At 38.0% G+C, this 19799-nt stretch overlaps 1 protein-coding gene across 2 annotated transcripts in view; it reads right to left on the bottom strand.

Moving 5' to 3' along the window:
• Positions 1–1256: 1256 nt before the first annotated feature.
• large1 (LARGE xylosyl- and glucuronyltransferase 1) overlaps positions 1257–19799 on the bottom strand; it is a 37466-nt gene continuing 18923 nt past the window's right edge. For both annotated transcript variants that reach the window (XM_084407880.1, XM_084407879.1), the window contains exons 6-15: positions 17469–17640; positions 15988–16092; positions 15732–15844; positions 14895–15020; positions 13286–13441; positions 12994–13157; positions 7522–7800; positions 5331–5477; positions 4883–5078; positions 1257–2451 (exon numbers count right to left, since the gene is read on the bottom strand). In XM_084407880.1, the coding sequence (XP_084264006.1) occupies positions 2254–2451; positions 4883–5078; positions 5331–5477; positions 7522–7800; positions 12994–13157; positions 13286–13441; positions 14895–15020; positions 15732–15844; positions 15988–16092; positions 17469–17640 (1656 nt within the window). In that variant the 3' untranslated portion in view covers positions 1257–2253. The remainder of the gene's footprint in view (positions 2452–4882; positions 5079–5330; positions 5478–7521; positions 7801–12993; positions 13158–13285; positions 13442–14894; positions 15021–15731; positions 15845–15987; positions 16093–17468; positions 17641–19799) is intronic.

Raw genomic sequence — 19799 nt, 5'->3', positions numbered from 1 at the left:
AACCAATAATTGAGAGGTTGAGTAGATTTTCGTTCTTCTTGATGCAGCTGTCAATTTTTGTCATTTTTGTCAAAAAATGAAATAGGCAATTATTTTAGGAAGGTGACGATATTGAAAAAGTGGTAAAAAAAATAAAATAAAAAATAAACTGTTTAAAATGCTCTGAAGTCCAATGTAAATGAATGCCCAACTAAAATTTACTATTCAAATTTTGTAATGCACATTGAACAAGCGAACTCAATAAAAGCGCCATTACACTCATCTTACATTTTCACCGCTTTTTTTTAAACTGCTTTACAGTTTGAATTATCTCGAAAAGGCATATAACAGCCTATAATATTTGCATTGCATTTATTGCATTGCATTGTCCGAAATTTTTGCACGTTAAAAAATAAATACGACCTCACATTGTGTCAATCACGTTTCAATAAAAAATTAAAAAGTGACAACTAGCCCAGATTTAATCTAATGGACCTGTCTTGACTATAAGCAGCACACATTCATCATCACATTCATGTTGTTTTCACAGATTATTTTTATCTGCTTGTTATTATATGTAAACACAAACTCTTCTTCCAAAATTTGTCACAATGCAATTGCGAGTGCGTTCTCAGCTGTGCCGCAAGGGGCTCTATAGGACATTAGCATGAATGCTCGATTTTTCCTTCAAACCAATAAAGTAAGATGAAATAAAGCAGCAGTCCTGTGAATGAACTCAACTTATAAAGATCTCGCAGGCTTACTGTAATGCACACGGCACAGACTGTAGCCGATTAAAAGCACTTCATTGATACCGCAGTAAACACACTTTTATGCTGCCGTGAAGTCGGTTGAAGTGTACAAACATCTTGAAAATATCTGATTCACAAAAAATTCACAATCATAAACTGATGAATCTCAGTATATAACATCAGACAGGACACGTTTTAGAGACGTATGGCAGATGGAAACTAACACACGCTGAGCTTGTGTGCTGTCAGGGTGGTAAAAAAGGCAAAATATCAGCAGATAATTCTCTGAACACGAGCCTGAGTCAGACATGTTGTTTGCCGATAGAGAATAACAACTCATGACACCGCAGCAGCAACTACACTATCTTTTACAAATAATGAAGAAAATGATTAAGTTTGTTAATTAAGCCTGCAATCGAGTGCATAAGTCTGTTAGTGTGCTGTGATGCCATTTAAATAACCATCTCTAATGTGTCAATGAAGTGTTCACTTTGGCCTCTCATTACGTATTATTGCCAGTCCGATGAATGAAGATCCCTGTTTATTACACTGTTCACATCTGCAGTGAGAATGAACACATTTCCAACTACTTCACAACACACAACAACTGTGTCGACACAGAGACTGAAACCTTGAATCCAGAGAGAGAGAGAGAGAGAGAGAGAGAGATTGCTGATATAATGAGAGCTAGATAATTAGACACACATATATAGAGAAATATAGACTGTTAGAGAGACAGAGAAAGAAAAAAAAATATATATATAGACTGATTGTTAGATATAGGCAGACTTACATAGATTGTTAGACAGACAGGCAAATTATATATAGAGAGAGACAAACAGATATAAAGAGATTCAGACAAATTGTTAGATGGATATATAAACAGATTGTTAAATAGATTGTCAGACAGACAGAAGATTGACAGATATAGATCGAGGGATATAGATTGTTCGATAAACAGTTTTTAGACAGAGATAAAGACAAATTATTAGACGAAGCATTGACAGAAAGAATGATTGTAGAGATGAAAAGAGAGAGAGAGAAAGATAGAGGCATAAGGTCAACAGATAGGTAAACAAACCAATATATTGATACTCAGAGTCAGATGTTAGAAAAGGTAGCAAAGAGACAGGCTGGCAAATGGTTAAACAGTCAGAATGAAAGATAGGTTGACAGATGGAGAGACCGATTCAAGGCTTTAATCTGAAGTGCATCAGTGTTGTTGTCCATTTTTAATAAGTAACAACAGACATCATTTATTCTAGAAGTTTCCATTTGCTGAATCTGCTTGCCTTCTCACAAAAGTGACTTGGAATCAACAGTTTAATTCTCAGCACTGGTGTCAAACACCTCTGATAAAAGTCTCGTCAGATCCCTGAATGAATGGATGATCACAAGCCGTGCCTCCTAATAACCCTGCGTTCTCAGTTCCACTGAACGCATCCGTAAAGGTGCTGTCACACAGAGCTCCAGGATCAGCTCGTGGCAGTTATTGTTTCGGTTTCTTGGACAATGTGCTCGGCTAGCTGTTGTTATCCACTGTCATGTATTTGAGCGCGGCGAAACCGTAGCGCCGAGACATGTTCTGCTGAAACTCTTCCTTCAGCGTCTTCAGACAAGCACGGTACTGTTTGTTTGAGCGAAACTTGGTGATGTCAAAACTGGGAGCGTGCGGCATGTGGATCATGTAGGCGTTGGGCAGAACCACAAACTCGTACTCCTGAAAATACACAACAAACAACATCACATGCTGAAAGATCTATTTATTCTCAGAAAATAAGATTACAGTTATAAATATAGCTGATATTATCGAGGTCCAAGTGGTTTAAGGCCTTTAAGCACATGCATAAAAAGATATGTTTTATTTATCAAGCCTGTTGGAAATGACCATTTTCAGCCAATACAGGAAATTTACCATAGGAAATATATGGATTTAAAGTTTTTTAACAGTAATTCATTGGCCGATGGCAGACATGTTTTTTGATAGCATTGTTGACGCATAGACAGCCTTAGACTTAGACGGCCTTAAAATCTTCGAAAGTCAAGTTAATAAACAGATCACTGAATATTTTGAATGCCATCGTATTTTCTCTGCTAATGCAATCTGGTTTTCGAGTTGGTCATGGATGTACTTCAGCTACGCTCAAGGTACTTAACGATATCATAACCTCTATCGATAGAAGACATTATTGTGCAGCCGTCTTCATCGATCTTGCCAAGGCTTTCGACTCTGTCAATCATCGTATTCTTATTGGCAGACTCAACAGCCTTGGTTTCTCAAGTGACTGCCTCGCTTGGTTCTCCAACTACTTCTTAGACAGAGTTCAGTGTGTAAAATCGGAGGGCCTGCTGTCCAGTCCTCTGGCAGTCTCTATGGGGGTGCCCCAGGGTTCAATTCTTGGGCCAACCCTATTCTCTATATACATCAATGATGTTGCTAGTGCTGCTGGTGATTCGCTGATCCATTTGTATGCAGACGACACCATTTTATATACATCCGGCCCCTCTTTGGACTCTGTGTTAATTAACCTTCAAACTAGTTTCAATGCCATACAACACGCCTTCTGTGGTCTCCAACTGCTTTTAAATGCTTGTAAGATTAAATGCATGCTTTTTAATCGAACACTGCCCACAGCTGCCAACCAGACTACCATCACTACTCTTGACAGGACTGATTTAGAATATGTGGACTCTTACAAATACCTAGGTGTCTGGTTAGACTGTAAACTCAATTTCCAGATTCACATTAACTATCTCCAATCCAAAATTAAATCTAGAATCGGCTTCCTATTTCGCAACAAAGCCTCCTTCACTTATGCTGCCAGATATGCCCTTGTAAAACTTACCATCCTACCGATCCTTGATTTTGGCGATGTTACTTACAAAATAGCCTCCAAAACTCTACTTAGTAAACTGGATGTAATTTATCATAGTGCTATCCGTTTTGTTACCAAAGCCCCATACACTGCTCATCACTACGATCTTTATTCTCTCATTGGCTGGCCCTCACTACATATTCGTCGCCAAACCTATTGGCTCCAGGTCATCTATAAGTCTTTATTAGGCATATCCCCGCCTTATCTCAGCTCGCTGGTCACCGTAGCAACATCCACCCGTAGTATGCACTCGAGCAGGTATATTTCACTGGCCATCCCCAAAGCCAACACCTCTTTTGGTCGCCATTCCTTCCAGTTCTCTGCTGCCAATGACTGGAATGAAGTGCAAAGAAGCTAGAGGTTCCTATTTCCCTCACTAACTTTAAGCATTAGCTGTCAAAGCTGTTTATCGATCACTGTACCTGTTAATAGCCCTTTTATTTCCGTTTATTGTGCACTCCAGTATTTTTATTTGCACTTCATTATTTGCATTTTCATTTTTCCAGTGTCAATTTAGTGTAAATGTGTAATTTATTTCGCCACTATGGCCTATCTATTGTCCTATTTTCTTAATTATATTGTATTTTGCACTACACTTGTACTTTGTATATGGATTGGTTTATTGTTTGTATGTTTATTTATTTCTATGTGTAATTCTGTGTTGTTGTTTTTGTCGCACTGTTTTGCTTTGTCTTGGCCAGGTCGCAGTTGTAAATGAGAACTTGTTCTCATCTGATTTACCTGGTTAAACAAAGGTGAAATAAAAATAAATAAAAAAGACACCTTTCCTATGTGATTACGTAATGCGCGGTGCATTGCAGTGCTAGTGCAAGATGATCATTTGTGGTATAAAAGTATATATATTTTTAGGTTTTTTAGAAAATGACAGATGGTTTGTCTAGATAAGACCCGTATTCCTTCGGCTGGGATCGTGTAGAGTCTTTTAAGCTGCATTGAAACTGCAATTTGGACCTTCAAACCGTTGATTCACGTTGAAGTCCACTATATGGAGAAAAATCCTGGAATGTTTTCCTCAAAAATCTTAATTTCTTTTTGACTGAAGACAGAAAGACATGAACATCTTGGATGACATGAGGGTGAGTAAATTATCAGGAAATTTTAATTCTGTAGTGAACTAATCCTTTAAAATGATGGGTTCTGCTATTTAAAAAAAAATACTAATCTGTCACACCATCCGTCTAGTCAGAGACTATTATGAAATCCAAAAAAGCTTTTTAATGAAATTTAAATAGTATTAATGCATACAAGTGTTACCTGAGCGTCCAGCTCCATGATGTGAGCTACTTTATTCCACCCAAACCCCACAAAGCGCCGGTCGTACTCGGGGCTTTCTCGTCTGACCATCACATACGGCTCAAAGTCGGCCTCCCACTGAACTCGGTATGGTGTTGTAGCGGTTCTCCATTTGGCAAAGTCTGTGGGAGCATGACCTTTTGTCCAGACATGATATCTGTGGACAAGTAAATGATTATTATTTTTTATAAAGTCATCGTAAAACGGTCAAGAAAGTGCAAAAACTTAAAAAATAGCAATAATAAATATAGCTAAATATATAATATTCAGATAAGTTTGGTTGGTTAAATCGATTAACTGAAATGAATTGATTCAAAAGAATCATGAAAGATTCAGTCACAAATCTAAGAAAATATCATCTGCCATAAATTTAGAAAATTTCTGAGAATTTTTTAAGTATTGTTTTTACCTGAATGTGAACAGAGTGCCCATATCGAGCTGTGACAAGAGCTCTGCTTTAGATTTGGGAAAGGACAGCCGATAGCGCAGTGTTTCAAACGCCGGAACCACAAGAGCCTTTTTAGTGTTCGCCATATCAAGCTGAACAACTGATTTCCTAAAACAGAAACAAGATGGATTACTTGTGGAACAGATCACTTGTACAAATCACATTCACAACCTGAGAACATTTTGCTGACACCAATAATGGAAAACATGATTTAATGTACATGGGTTGGCACTCTTGTATTTCTTATTTTATTTGTTTTTTCTTACATCATATCATCATATTTTAACAAAGTGACATCAAAAATGTTTATGAGCACATGGTTTAATCTAAGGCAAATTTCTCTTACAGTCTTTATCAGTATTTCCTTAACAAATGTTCAACAGATTTTTTATAAAGAAGTGCAAGAATGTTGACAGTATATAATGTGTTGATACAAAAGTATCAACACCTGCTTGCACTTGCCAAATAACCCCGAAACATTTTGAGAGTACCAGGGTTGGCAAAACATTTTAAAAGACAACTGTCATGTTTTTTGTTTTTTTGTGTTTTATTATAATGCATTATTGCATAGCACACCAAAACGGGGTGACAGTACCAGAATGGACCCTTTTCACTACGGATGTCTTGATCAAGTTTTTTGTGCTCCCAATCCGATTCGAGGAATTGAATTTTGAGTATCTGCTGATACCGAGTCCCAATCCGATACTCCGGTACATTAAAGTTACCGAGATCCAGAGCTGAAATCTAAAAGGGCCATCTATCACTACGTAGTATTATAACAATTACCTGAGTAACCCATATCAACGTGTTATGACAACGATGTCTCAGTCTGATAGGTAAACTTTCGAGTTATTCATTACAAAACTGTGCATCAAATATGCACGAAGGCTTGAACGTCACCCAGACAGCAACATAGTTTAGGCCCAGATCCGGCCCACATCTAGTACGTGTGGAATCAATATTATTTCATTTATTAATTAATTGTTTTAATTATTTCGTTAATTCCTTTTTTTTCTATTAGTGACAGTAGGCTAGCCTAATAAATAAAACACAACGCCATTTTAACAAGGCCTTTATTTATTTGTTACATTATCTGCAATGATAACGGAAACCTGTGCAGCACAACTATCAATTTATTTATATATTCAGTTTAATTTTCTTTTGATTAGATAGAACTATATACTATATACTTTATTTATTCAAATTAAACTGCACGTTTCCATTGATTGTGAAGTTAAACATCAAAAATGGAAGATCAATCTTAATCGTCTGTCATTTTCTTCTTGTTATGAATTGTATTCTATTTTCTGTTATTACAGTTAACTACGCGAAGTGATATGGAACTGTAATGCGGTCAAGACCTGCCTGGAACTACTTTACCCGTGCGTTTCCCTGAAAATAATTGCACACCTTAGAACGTTCGTCAACCAATCAGATTCAAGCATTCAACAGCCCCGTAGTATAAAAAGAAACGTAATCGGCCCCAATACAGATCCTTGAGATCGGCTCGGGACATCCCTACTTTTCACATTTCCGGGGTTCTCAGAAGCAGAAGTCATCATAGTTGTGTAAACTTCTATAGCGATGAACGGGAGACGACACCAAATATAATTGTTGCATTTGCATTTAATCTAAAAGAAAAAGAAAAATCTGCATTTCCACAACTTACTTTCTTTTTCTTTTCTTTTTTGAGAAATTGATTACAGATGTCAAATTTGCCATCGCTCCCTCAGCTGTTGCATTAGAAACACCCTCACAGCAGTGTTAATTAGTTTTTGTCATTTACTGACAAGGTAATATAACACAAAGTATAGCATTATAAATGTATTACGTTTAAAAAAAAAATATATATATATATATATATTTAAAACTTTATTAGATTTGCGATGTTGATAACTGTGGAAACACATCATCACAGTCTTTGAAAAGGCTCCATTTACACAGTTTCCTACTCAAATTATAAGTATATGAATTTAAAATATACTGTTACGGGGTTAAATAAAGTAGCACATGGGGTTAGTTTTAGAGTTTTTAATGATAAGTAATAACAATCTGTAACCACATATTTAGGTTTGTGGTCAACAGTTGAGATGAGACCAAACCAAAATGGACCAATGTTGTTTTACCATTCCATATTTAGGTTTTGTCTTACCTGAGATACTCATAGAGTCCATACATGGGCAAGAAGTCAATATCCGACAGGAACATGTAGGGTGTGTTGACCTGCCCCAAAGCAACATTACGCAGCAGGTTAACAGGGTAGAACTGGCCTTCTTTATAGACTATGTGGTATCCCACGTTGCTCCTGCTCATCAGAACCTCCGAGCCCTGAGCATATCGCAGAAACTGCTGGGCTTCGGCATCGGAGAGGTAGAGGGCCAGACTGATGGGCCCTTCCCAGTGTTTACAGATGGCCTCTAGCATCTGCAGCCTGGAACAAAGAAACACTCCAGTAACTGACCAAAAACATAACAACATACAATCTGATTCAGTGGGTCCATTTATTTTATTTTATTTAAATAGAAATTTTCCCCAGCGTGATTTAATAATGATTCAAAGAGCATAATGTGCTTCAATGGAAGCAAGGACAAGGTTCCCACCCCTTCTGACCAATTCATTTCCATTGTTTTCTTTCCAGACGTTTGTAATGACAACATTTAATAAAAATAATTTAAATGGGGCACCGATTGAACGGCCACTGATCTCTATTCAGTTTTTGGTGACTGGCATGGAGAGCTGGAGGGCAAAACATCCATAGAACTGCAGCACAGGCCTGTCAATTTTTCAACCCTGTTCCTGGAGGCAGACCAACAGTGCACATTTTGGATGTCTACATTATCTGACCCATATATGTCTGGTCTTAGAGTCTCTACTAAGGAGCTGATGAGTTGAATCAGGTGTGTTTGATTAGGAAGAGTTTGAAAAAGGATACACTGGACTAAACGTTAATAGCAGGGTTTCAGTCATGTGATTATGATGATGCGCGAAGGCGGCGCGATTTTAGACGGAGGGCAGGAAGTAAACATGGAGAATACGTCTATGGAGGAAACCGTTGCGGAAAGTCCGTATTGTACGGATTTAGATCCAGTTTCAAGACATAGATACAAGGAGTTAATTAACAGATATGTTGGACATAACCCGTACCTCATGAAGATGAATGAGTTTTCGGTACAACTTAATGATTTGCCGACAGTCGAGGCTGTTGACATCACCAACTATAGTTGTATAAAACTTCGTTTTTTGGTAAATGACGTTGGCCCAGTCTACTGACTCAACGTCACCCAAAGCGCTAGGGCAGCCTAAAAAATCCCAATGAAGTCCATTTTAGACTACCGATAACTTAATAATCATTACTAGGTAAATGAGCATTTAACGAGAAGAGGTTTAGTCGACCAAATTTTAATTAGTCTGTTAGTCGCAGAAAAGAAAGAAAAAAACTCCACAGGAAGTGGCGAAGTCATGCTGCCCTGACGGACAGATTGTTAACACGTCTGGTCTCTGTGGAAATTACACTATGTCCGGCAGGAAATCCAAATGTTCATCTTATCATTTGAAACATGTAAGGAGTAGCCTTACGTTAGCTACTTTACATGGCCGCTCGCTCTAATGTTAAGCTAGATAAATGTGTGTTATTATTTGGCGCATATCTAAGTGTTCATGTGAAGCTTGCATTTTTTCCTGATAACAGCGAAAAAAAGTAAAGATTCTGACTTTGTTCTTGAAATCGCAATTTTATATCTTCCAATTCGGACTTCATAACTCGCAATTGGCAGTCTACGTCAATTCAGAGGAAAAAAAGAAGAACTGTGGGATATAAACTCGCAATTCTGAGGAAAAAAGGCAGAATATAAAAAAAAAATGTTTGTGGCAAAACATAATGAAATGCAATAGAATGGTGCAGTGTGACATCACTTTGTAGGCCAACCGGCAGTTAGCATCACACTGGTTTATCACACTGAATTATCTCTAAAAACAAGCTCTGTGATCAACAAAAGTTTATACTTGCACTTTTTGTCCATCAAAATAATTATCACAGATAAACACAACTTCTATGAATTTTGAAGCATAAATGCAGTTGCTGGAAGTAAAAAGCTAAAGATAGGCTATAAACAAACTACACCACGGTCCCACGACTTCAACGTCACCACCACTAAGATTCCGACAACTCTTTCAGTTTTTATCTGAAAACATTTTCCCAGAACGTTGGAGCTAGAATTGTTTATAAGAGCAGAATTATAAGTATAATGAGGATGTAAAAGGGGACTAAGTTTACTTGTTCGGTGTGATGACGCTTAATCTCCTCAACAGCCTCTGTAGTCCCATTTAACCTCTTGTTAGCAAAAACAGGAGTGGGGTAATACTGATGTATTTTATGTTGTAGAATAAAACGTGAAAGTGTCTTGAGCTTGTGTTCACCACAGATCTTATTTCAGCCATTTAACAAAAAAACTCATTCAAAAAACCCATTGACTTCGGGACGATGGAACCAGAAGTGCTAAAATGCAACTCGCTTTCGTGTTTTGGCCTACAAAGGGAAGTCATACCTGCACCACTCTCTACAATGGTGATTAAGAGATGAGCAAACAAATGTTCCTCAACAGCCCAATACTCAAATTTTAACATGATTTTTCTAAGTACAGTAAAGCATTCATCTTAAATATTACTAACAATATTAAAATGTTATTCTTACATTTACTTTATAAAAATCAGCAAATCAAGATTAAATGATTAAATTAGCTAGTTAGATTAATTAGTAAAAAAAAACTGAAGGGGGATGCTTTTAGAATTATACTAAAAGGCCTTTTACTTGCAAAAAAGAAAATCTACTAAATATAAACCATTATAAACTATCAATTAAACAAGAGAAAGCATGTAGCAAATTGTGCACATTTTTTTGATCATGTTGATAATTTATAGGCTTTTAGGCTTTATAGGGTTAATAATTAGTGGTTTGCATTACAACAAAATACCAAGACGGGAAACAAACCACTGATAATAATGATTAGTTTAGTTTTTAGAGTAGTTTTAGAGCTTGTACTGGATATATTCTCTTATTTTTTTGCGTATTACTGATGTGTGTGATCTCATGATGTTTACACAGTATATCACAATGATCTTTGATGGTTAAAAAAAAAAAAAAAAAAAAAACGAATCAAATCAGCTTTTAATTGTATTATTTCACAAAATATAAATCCTCAGAAATTTTAGAGTGTGGTACATTTTAATGCAGCATGTTAACTTGAAAAAGTGTGGCACGAGGCACTTTAAAAATAAATATTGGTGATCTCAAATATCCTTATCTACTAATAATTACACTACTAATTACTTTTACAGAGCACTCACATTTTTATTAATTTCTAGTCAAATAACTACTTTATAACTGAGCATAACAATAAACAAAATAATAAATCACTATAGATTTTACAGACCTAAATATACTCTGATATTTCAAAGACTATGGGAACCCTGAATATTTTAATCTGTACAAGAAGATATATATATACACACTAAAAGTCAAAACTGCTTACTGATTAGTAACCAAGAAAGTGCATTGTGTAAAAATTCCATTAAAAAAACAAAACAAAAACATTTTCAATATATCAATGGTTGAATTATAAACACCTAAGTATACACAAACAGCATGACGTACTAAACGGACTGCACTTCTATCCCTCAAAACACTTTCATTCAAGTCGAACTAGATGTGGCATCTACTCTGACAACCTTATTGCTCTTGAGTGCTATACTTGGCCGTCAAAGAGGTCATTCCCTCCAAGATGACAGCGGATTGCATCCGTCACTGTTGACAAGAACGATAACCCTCCGCCACTGGTACTGACTGATGAGTTGTCTGAAGTAGCCCGAACATGCCTGACTAAACAGAGCCATCCCTCATTACACTGATCACAAAAGCCGTGAAGCTTTGACTCAAAACATTCCAATGCGGTTCTTTCCAGAAGCAGTTTGCTAGTTAATGTCATCAGGATGATGAATGATGACAAGGCAAATCATTTTAATTGAGTTCAGGCCAAAGCGTGAATGCCATTGCATATGATCATGAGTAGAGTATTAGGATACAGTGCGGTTCAATTAGCAGGAAACTCATTTCAGTGTTCATTTACAACATTAAAGGGGTCCTATAATGCCCTTTTCACAAGATGTAAAATTAGTCTCTGATGTCTCCAGAGTGTGTATGTGAAGTTTTAGCTCAAAATACCCCACAGATATTTTTTATAGCATGTTAAAATTGCCACTTTTTGGGGGTGAGCAAAAGCGCACCGTTTTTGTGTGTATGCAACCGTCCTTTAAATGCAAATGAGCTGCTGCTCCCGACACAGAGGGCGGAGCTTCAAGAGCGTGTGTGTATGTGTGTGTGTGTTTGTGTGTGTGTTAGCAGCTCCGATTACCTCACACAGACAAGCACTAAAATGGCAGAAACTGTTCTTCCTTTTATGTTTAAACTGCATATAATGGAGAGACTTAACAAGAAGTGACAATATATAGAATACAACAGGACGTTTCTGAATTCTTAGTTGATGAATTTATGTTGCTGATGTGTAGTTAACTATCTTCAATTAACATATTCTGTTATGATAATCTAAAAAATTGGTTGTGTAGGAACTGTTGTAAGATGCCTACAGAGTGACATGCTATTGCATTTGTGTTACGTACTGTATTGCATGTGAAAATGCACATATATAAGGCCATATATAAGGCCACTCTAAAATGTATAGTTTTACTGTATTGGGGGGGTCCGGGGGGTCCGAAAACCAGTCAGTCTAAGGCACACCTGTGCAATAATCACGCTGTCTAATCAGCATCTTGATATGCCACACCTGTGAGATGGATGGATTATCTCGGCAAAGGAGAAGTGCTCACTAACACAGATTTAGACAGATTTGTGAACAATATTTGAGAGAAATAGGCCTTTTGTGTACATAGAAAAAGTCTTAGATCTTTGAGTTCAGCTCATGAAAAATGGGGGCAAAAACAAAAGTGTATCGTTTATAATTTTGTTCAGTGTAGATATATATTGTTCAGTGTAACTAATTTAATTTTGTTCAGTGTAACTAATTTATCATCAAAAATATGATTGCAGTTCATTATTTATTTGAAATATTTATTGTAGTATAGTTGTATTTATGCATAAATAACTAATTGATTTCTTTTTTCAGAAAATGAATACAGCAATATTTTATTGGAAAGGGCAATAGGAAGAGTGAAGAGTTAGCTCTATGTGATGAGAGTGAGGATGAGTTAGCCAAATGATAGGGATCTACTTATTTTTGGTTTGCAAAGAGTTCCAAGTATATAAATCTATCAATTTCAAAAAGAATTGTGCAATTAAATAGAAAATAAAATCATAATTTTATAGAAATTTGACCATTTTCCATTGTGGATATGATCCACTTTTTTTTTTTTTTTTTTTTTTTTTTTTTTTGATTTGTATGATTGAAGCTATTTCAAGTAATTAAAAACTTATTTGAATAATATTTCATGGCTAGAACATAATGCATATCATAGAGGGTTAAATGGCATCATCCATTAATGTGCCTTATATTGGCATGATGTATTAAACATCTGTTGGTGAGGGGGTGTTGTAAGTGGGCCTATGTTTTCTTACCTGTCCATAGAAAGCTGGGCCACCAGCGTCACGTCTGTGTTATCTAAGGTTGGTTCATACTCATAGTGCAGGAAATAGACGTGTGTGCGGTGCACAGTAAAGCGCTCCCGACGAAACTCGTAACATGGATCATCTTCATCCAGCTCGGATAGGGTCTTTTGGAGCTGCAGGAATATTAGGAAAACAAGTGTTATTCTTTCATGCTGCCTGAACAAAGAAATCATTGCAGACCTTTACAACTTTAAAAGTTGCAGTTGAAGTTGCCAACATGAAGCACAGTGAAAAAACTCACATTCTCTGAGTTGTGGTCTGTTTCACTGGGACAGCCAAAGAGCTCGCGCCTCAGCAGATTCCCATCATACTCCAGGAACGTCAGATAGAGATTCCTGAAGAACTCCACGTGTTTGTTCTTAACACGCAGTTTCTTCGGAGAGTTCCAGTGAATCACCTGGAGTTCAGAAATGTGGGAAATTATATGAATCAACCCTTTGCTTGATTTGGTCTCTTGTTGTTTCTTTCAATATTAAGCACATACACTATATTGCCAAAAATTTTGGGACATCTGCCTTTACATGCACATGAACTTTAATGAACATTCTTAATTCGTAGGGTATAATATGTAGTTGGCCCACCCTTTGCAGCTATAACAGCTTCAACTCTTCTGGGAAGGCTTTCCACAAGTCTTTATGGACCTCACTTTGTGCACTGGTGCGCAGTCATGTTGGAACAGGAAGGGGCCATCCTCAAACTGTTCCCACAAAGTTGGGAGTATTAAATTGTCCGGAATATGTCTAGGTATTAAGAGTTCCTTTCACTGGAACTAAGGGGCCAAGCCAAACCCCTGAAAAACAACCCCACACCATAATCCCCCCTCCACCAAACTTTACACTTGGCAAAATGCAGTCAGGCAAGAACCGTTCTCCCGGCAACCGCCAAACCCAGACTAGTCCATCGGATTGCCAGACAGAGAAGCGTGATTCGTCACTCCAGAGAACACGTCTCCACTGCTCTAGAGTCCAGTGGTGGCGTGCTTTACACCACTGCATCCGACACTTTGCATTGCACTTGGTGGTGTAAGGCTTGGATGCAGCTGCTCAGCCATGGAAACCCATTCCATGAAGCTCTCTATGCACTGTTCTTGAGCTAATCTGAAGGCCACACAAAGTTTGGAGGTCTGTAGCTATTGACTCTGCAGGAAGTTGGCGACTTCTGCGCATGCGCTGACCCCGCTCTGTGATTTTAAGTGGCCTACCGCCACGGTGGCCTACCGGCTGAGTTGCTGTTCCTAATTGCTTCCACTTTGTTACAATACCACTAACAGTTGACCGTGGAATATTTAGTAGTGAGGAAAGTTCACGAATGGACTTTCACCTATCACAGTGCCACGCTTGAATTAACTGAGCTCCTGAGAGCAACCCATTCTTTCACAAATGTTTGTAGAATCAGTCTGCATGCCTATGTGCTTGATTTTATACAGCTGTGGCCATGGAAGTGATTGGAACACCTGAATTTGGAGGGGTGTCCCAATACTTTTGGCAATATAGTGTATGTAGATGAGGTGTTTATCCCGTCAGCTATCCAACTTATTTTTAACGTAAGAGATGCACGGCCTCTGTCTGACTTCCTGTGTCATCAGCTTCCCTATTTTTAGCTGTAAAAACAGCTCGTTATGCAGCTTAATATTGAAAACTTGTATGTCTTACCATATTATTTGGCGTAATTATGAACACACTGGTATAGTTTCACCATCTACTTCACTTTGTTATTCTTGTAGTTATTTACCTATAGCGGTCAATAAATGGAAGTCTCACATATTCACAGAATAAAGTGTTGCAAAATAAGGTGGATACGTGTGAAGAAATTGTGTGCTCCCCCTTGTGTCAGCTCCACAGTGATGTCACCTTGAGGTCGGACACGTCTTTGTAGCACTTCTCAGAGCGGGTGTGATCCGACAGCTGAACATTCCAGAAGCAGGGCAGCTGGTGCACCAGGAACGGGTTCTGCTTGATCACAGCGTTGAAGATGTCCTGCAGGCACAATATTGTTCATAAAATTGATATTATGTTAATCTTCTAAAGCAGCTCTACTCTAAAATAAAATTGCATCTGCATTTTGTTGTTTATGATGATAGAATTCACAGTGCAAAATTCATTCAGTGAGTACACAAAAACAAACGCCTCTGATTGGCTATTGCATTCATATACTCAACAAAAACGTGATTTGTTATGCTCAATGCTGCAAAAAACAATGTATAAAAAGAAATCTTTGAATCAACATGAGCAGATATATATGCATTTCCGCATTCAACACTTTTCATTCATTTTCACATCACTTTCATTGCGACAGTCATTGATTTGTTTAGTTGTTTATGAGCAATTTTTTGCCCCTGTATCTTAAATTTTGGGGGCATTTTGGTGCCATTTCTTGCCTCTAGTCTGTTCATTTCCGACTCTGATCTGATCTGAACTGCACTGCACTGTGCACGGCCTCTCAGCAATCCAACTGGCGTAAATCTGTTGTAGCGTCGGAGAACTTTAATCCCTGTGTACTTCTTATTTATTGATAAACAAATCAATTGAGGGTCTCCCATGTGCTTTTTATGTGAAGCGCTATTGGTATTGCTGCATGTAGCATCATACAAATGTGCATAATTGAAAATTAGTCACTTATAATGTTATACTGTCTAAGTAGACAGCAGGGCAGCTCAGGGAGGATTGAAACAGAGCCCATGTGTTTACCTGATCAGCAAGTGATGTAGACAGCATGCTCATGAGCTCTCTCTCTGCCGTCAGCCGCCACATCTGTTCCCACTTCAGCTTCCTCAAACGATCCAACAACAGCAGAATCACACCTTCAACACACACACAGCACTTATAATACAGTGGATGTTGTATAATCTAAAAAATGACTATTTCTATTTATCAGAATCTTTGGTATTTGTTCTAAAACTGGTCTTCCCTTCAAGCGTGATAATCAGAAATCTGGCTGACGTACCGGTGTTAAAGCCTCTGCCTAATGCTGGCCAAGGCCGATGGTTTTTCCACAGGTTCCCCAGGTACCAATCGCTCTGATTCTCCACTAAACCAAGAACCTGCTGACCTGAAACACACAAACACCACCACAGTGACTTAGCATCTTAATTTACATTACTGATCGGTAGCATCTGAGTTACTAAACATCACTAAGAAAAGTAGGAGAAGCCACTGTATAAAGTAATTTTCATATTTAATAAATAACTTGCTTCTCAGAGCGCACAGACGAAATGAAATAAACACGTTTCAGAGGAAGCCTGATGTTTGGCTTTGACGACAGACTTTGCTCAGGCATTTCAGAACAACCAAAACACCATTTCAGACACTGTGCAAAAAGATTGTTTTTTTGCGCTGGTTAGTCCAGTTATGTCATCCAATCGCAAAGTCACATGTTTTATTGATGTGCATAGAGGAATTTATTTAGTAAATGTGTTTCCATTGTAGTTTATGCGCATTTTTCTTATCGGATTAAAAAAATATCCGATTCAAACGAGAGCACAATTTTTTTATGCGCATTTTTAGAATGTATGCGCATCTTGGCGTTTCCATCCAGTGGAAAATTTGCAACAAAATACGTGGATAATGCTAATGATTGTGTCTTGCTCAAATGTTTGATATACATTTCTGAATTCATCATATATAAAAATTTTGCACCAAATGACATTTTACAAAATGACCTAACATAAAAAAATTATTAAAGGTCAAAATTATCAGATTTTTTGTTTGTTTTAATTGAGATTGAGTAGAGATTTATAATTTTTCTGCATGCTGGATGGATGCACTTTTACCAAATATTAATAAGCAGAAGAAAAAAAAATTTAATTATGCAGCTACTTAAGTTTTTCTTTTCAAGAATTTTAATCTTTTTTTCAGGTTTTTCTCTTCACTGTGATATCAGAACAGCTGTGTCACCCTGACATTTCTGACTCTATGCCCCCTAAAAACATGAACATGAATTTCAATACAGAAATAAAAAAAATAAAAAGTATGTGGTGTGAATTAGCATATTGAACAAAATAAATAAATAAATAAATGAGTGTCACATCATTGATTTAATTGACATGAAATCACATTTGTGTGTGGAGTAACAGACGGGTACTGAAGATCCTAACAAACGGTCAATAAGACATGCACTTCTCTAGCTTTCCTTTCATCTGTTCTTCAAGACACAATAATCAAACATATTCAACAAGAGCGTGTCGTTGTTTCTAAGCAACAGGGTTTCATGTCGAAGGTCAATCCGGTATAGGTTGCCCATCCACATCTGGCTGGTTACGTGAGTACAGTACATGCGAGTAACATGCGAATAACACTTCAGGCATGAGACGAGTCATCTGAAAGCTCACCAGCCACAAAACTTGCATTATTTCATTAAAATACATTTGTAAAGTGCAATCGACACAAAAACAGCTATCATTTCAATGAAATCTTATTCAAAAGTACCTTTGAACTTGTGGAAGACGACCCACAGCTCAGCGATGTCTGTGGCAAAGGTGATGTCAGTATCCAGGACGATGACCTTCTGTAGGTCGGAGGGCAGCGTCTTGGTCAGCACCAGCTTCATCAGGCCATAGATGCCAGAATAATGCTTGTTAGGGATCCAAGACACCTCAGACTGGAAAACACACAGAGAGCAAACAAAAAACATCAAATTAATTTAAAAACTTCAAGACTGCAAAAATGAAAAAGGCAGGAAGTATGTGTGTTATTTCAAATTATTTACTCCGTAGAGCAGCGTTGCACTGTCTAAAATAAAAATGGGGTCCTTGGTAAATTTTCGGATTGTGAAAAAAATAACTCCCAATCGAAATGCCAAATAAGGCAGCTGCAATACTTTTTGCCACTGATTTAAATGTCAGAAAGTATTACATGTTTGGACTAACCAAAATGGTGCTGATTCTAATGCTGGTGCTGGTTCAGTGGTTTGGGGTTTAGTCCCGGTTGAACTGCCCAAATGACGGCCATGTCTGTATGTGCATGGGCATTCTGATCATTGATGATGATCACTGAGCATTACAAAGCTCCAACAAAGCTTATGAAGATTACTGTTAGAAATGACTGTTATATATAAATGTTTTTTACTGCTCTGATTCAATTATTAACCGTTTTAACTGTTACTTTATTTGATTTGTATAATAACACAACATAAGACCAGAATATTATTCTCTACACTACTCCATCTCCTAAAGATTCGACAAATTGAATCGCCTTGATCACGGTTCTCTGTTCCTCTTTTAAAATGTGCTGTTGATATCTTCTATAACAGACGCGATGGCGGAATCTACACATCTCAATTCTCCAGAGGCAGTCATCAAACGAATTCAACCCAAGCGCTCTTTGGTGACGTGGATGATTACATTACTGTTGATCATCTGTCCATCATCGTATAAAGCCCGCCCTGACAATTTGATTGGTCCGAACAGCTCTGGTTCGAGCATAGTTGTTCCACAACGGATCAAGTCCAGACCGAACTTCCCGACCTAAAATGTTGTGGCTAAGTTCAGCTGGCATCCAGGCTAATGGTATACTGGAACACAATGAAAAGCATTTCATGAGTTTTAAAGGCTTTCATTGGCAAAAACTTTCAATATATGCAGAGTGTCAATATTTACAGTGTTGACCCTTCTTTACAACCACTGCAATTCGCTCTGGCATCCTGGATACCATGTTTTGGGCCAAATCCTGACAGGTGGCGATCTGTTCTTGCCTTATTAGTGCTCGGAGTTGATCACAATCTTTAGGCTTCTGCTTGTCCACTCGCCTTTTGAGAATCGATCACATGTTCTCTATGGAATTACGATCCGGGGAGTTGCCTGGCCACGGATCCAAAATTTCAATGCAATAATATCCGAGCCACTCTTGCCTTGTGACATGCTGCTCCATCATGCAGGAAAATGCATGAATCATCACCAAATTTTTCCTGGACTGTTTGGGAGAAGTTACACGTGCAGGATGTTTTGATGCATGGCAGTGTTTGATACATGGCAGTGTTTGATACATGCCAGTGTTTTGGGGCAAAAAAGTAAGAGCCCAGATCCTTGGATGAAAAGTGCAGGGCAGGGAAGGGAAGGTAACCCATACCTGGAATTTGTCCTCTACATTTAACCCATCCACATTATAAGTAGTGAGAAGTGAACACACACACCGCGAGCAGTGGGCAGCCATTCACTGCGGCGCCCAGGGAGCGACTGTGGGTTGAATGCCTTGCTCAAGAGCACCCAAGTCATTTCCTGTCGGTATTAAGAATCCAACTCGCGACTTTTGGGTTACAAGTCCAACTCTCTAACCATTAGGCCACAACTGCCCCAAAGCAACCTTACACATGGATGGTCTCAGGATGCTTCACTGTTGGCACGACAAAAGACTTGTGGTAGTATTCACCTTTTCTTCTCAGGATAATCGAATTTCCAGATGTCCCAAACAGTCGGAAGGGGGCTTCATTAGAAAAAATTACTTTGCATCAGTCTTCCATTGTCCAATCCTTGTACTTCCTGCAGAATTTTATTCTGTCCTTAATGTTTTTCTAGAAGAGAAGTGGCTTCTTTGCTGCCCTTGTTTGCACTAGGCCGTTGTCCAAAAGTCTTCGCCTCACTGTGCAGTAATGGCACTGTTTGGGAGAAGTTGCTCTTGCAGGATGTTTTGATACATGGCAGTGTTTGATATATGGCAGTTTGATAGATGGCAGTGTTTTTGGGTAAAATTGTGAGAAAGCCTAGATCCTTGAATGACAAGTGAAGGGAAGGGAAGGAAAGTGAAGTGAAAGCAAAGTATGGT

The sequence above is a fragment of the Rutilus rutilus genome, assembly GCF_951802725.1.
Source record: "Rutilus rutilus genome assembly, chromosome: 4".
NCBI lineage: Eukaryota > Metazoa > Chordata > Actinopteri > Cypriniformes > Leuciscidae > Rutilus > Rutilus rutilus.
This window is presented reverse-complemented; position numbering and strand designations above follow the sequence as displayed.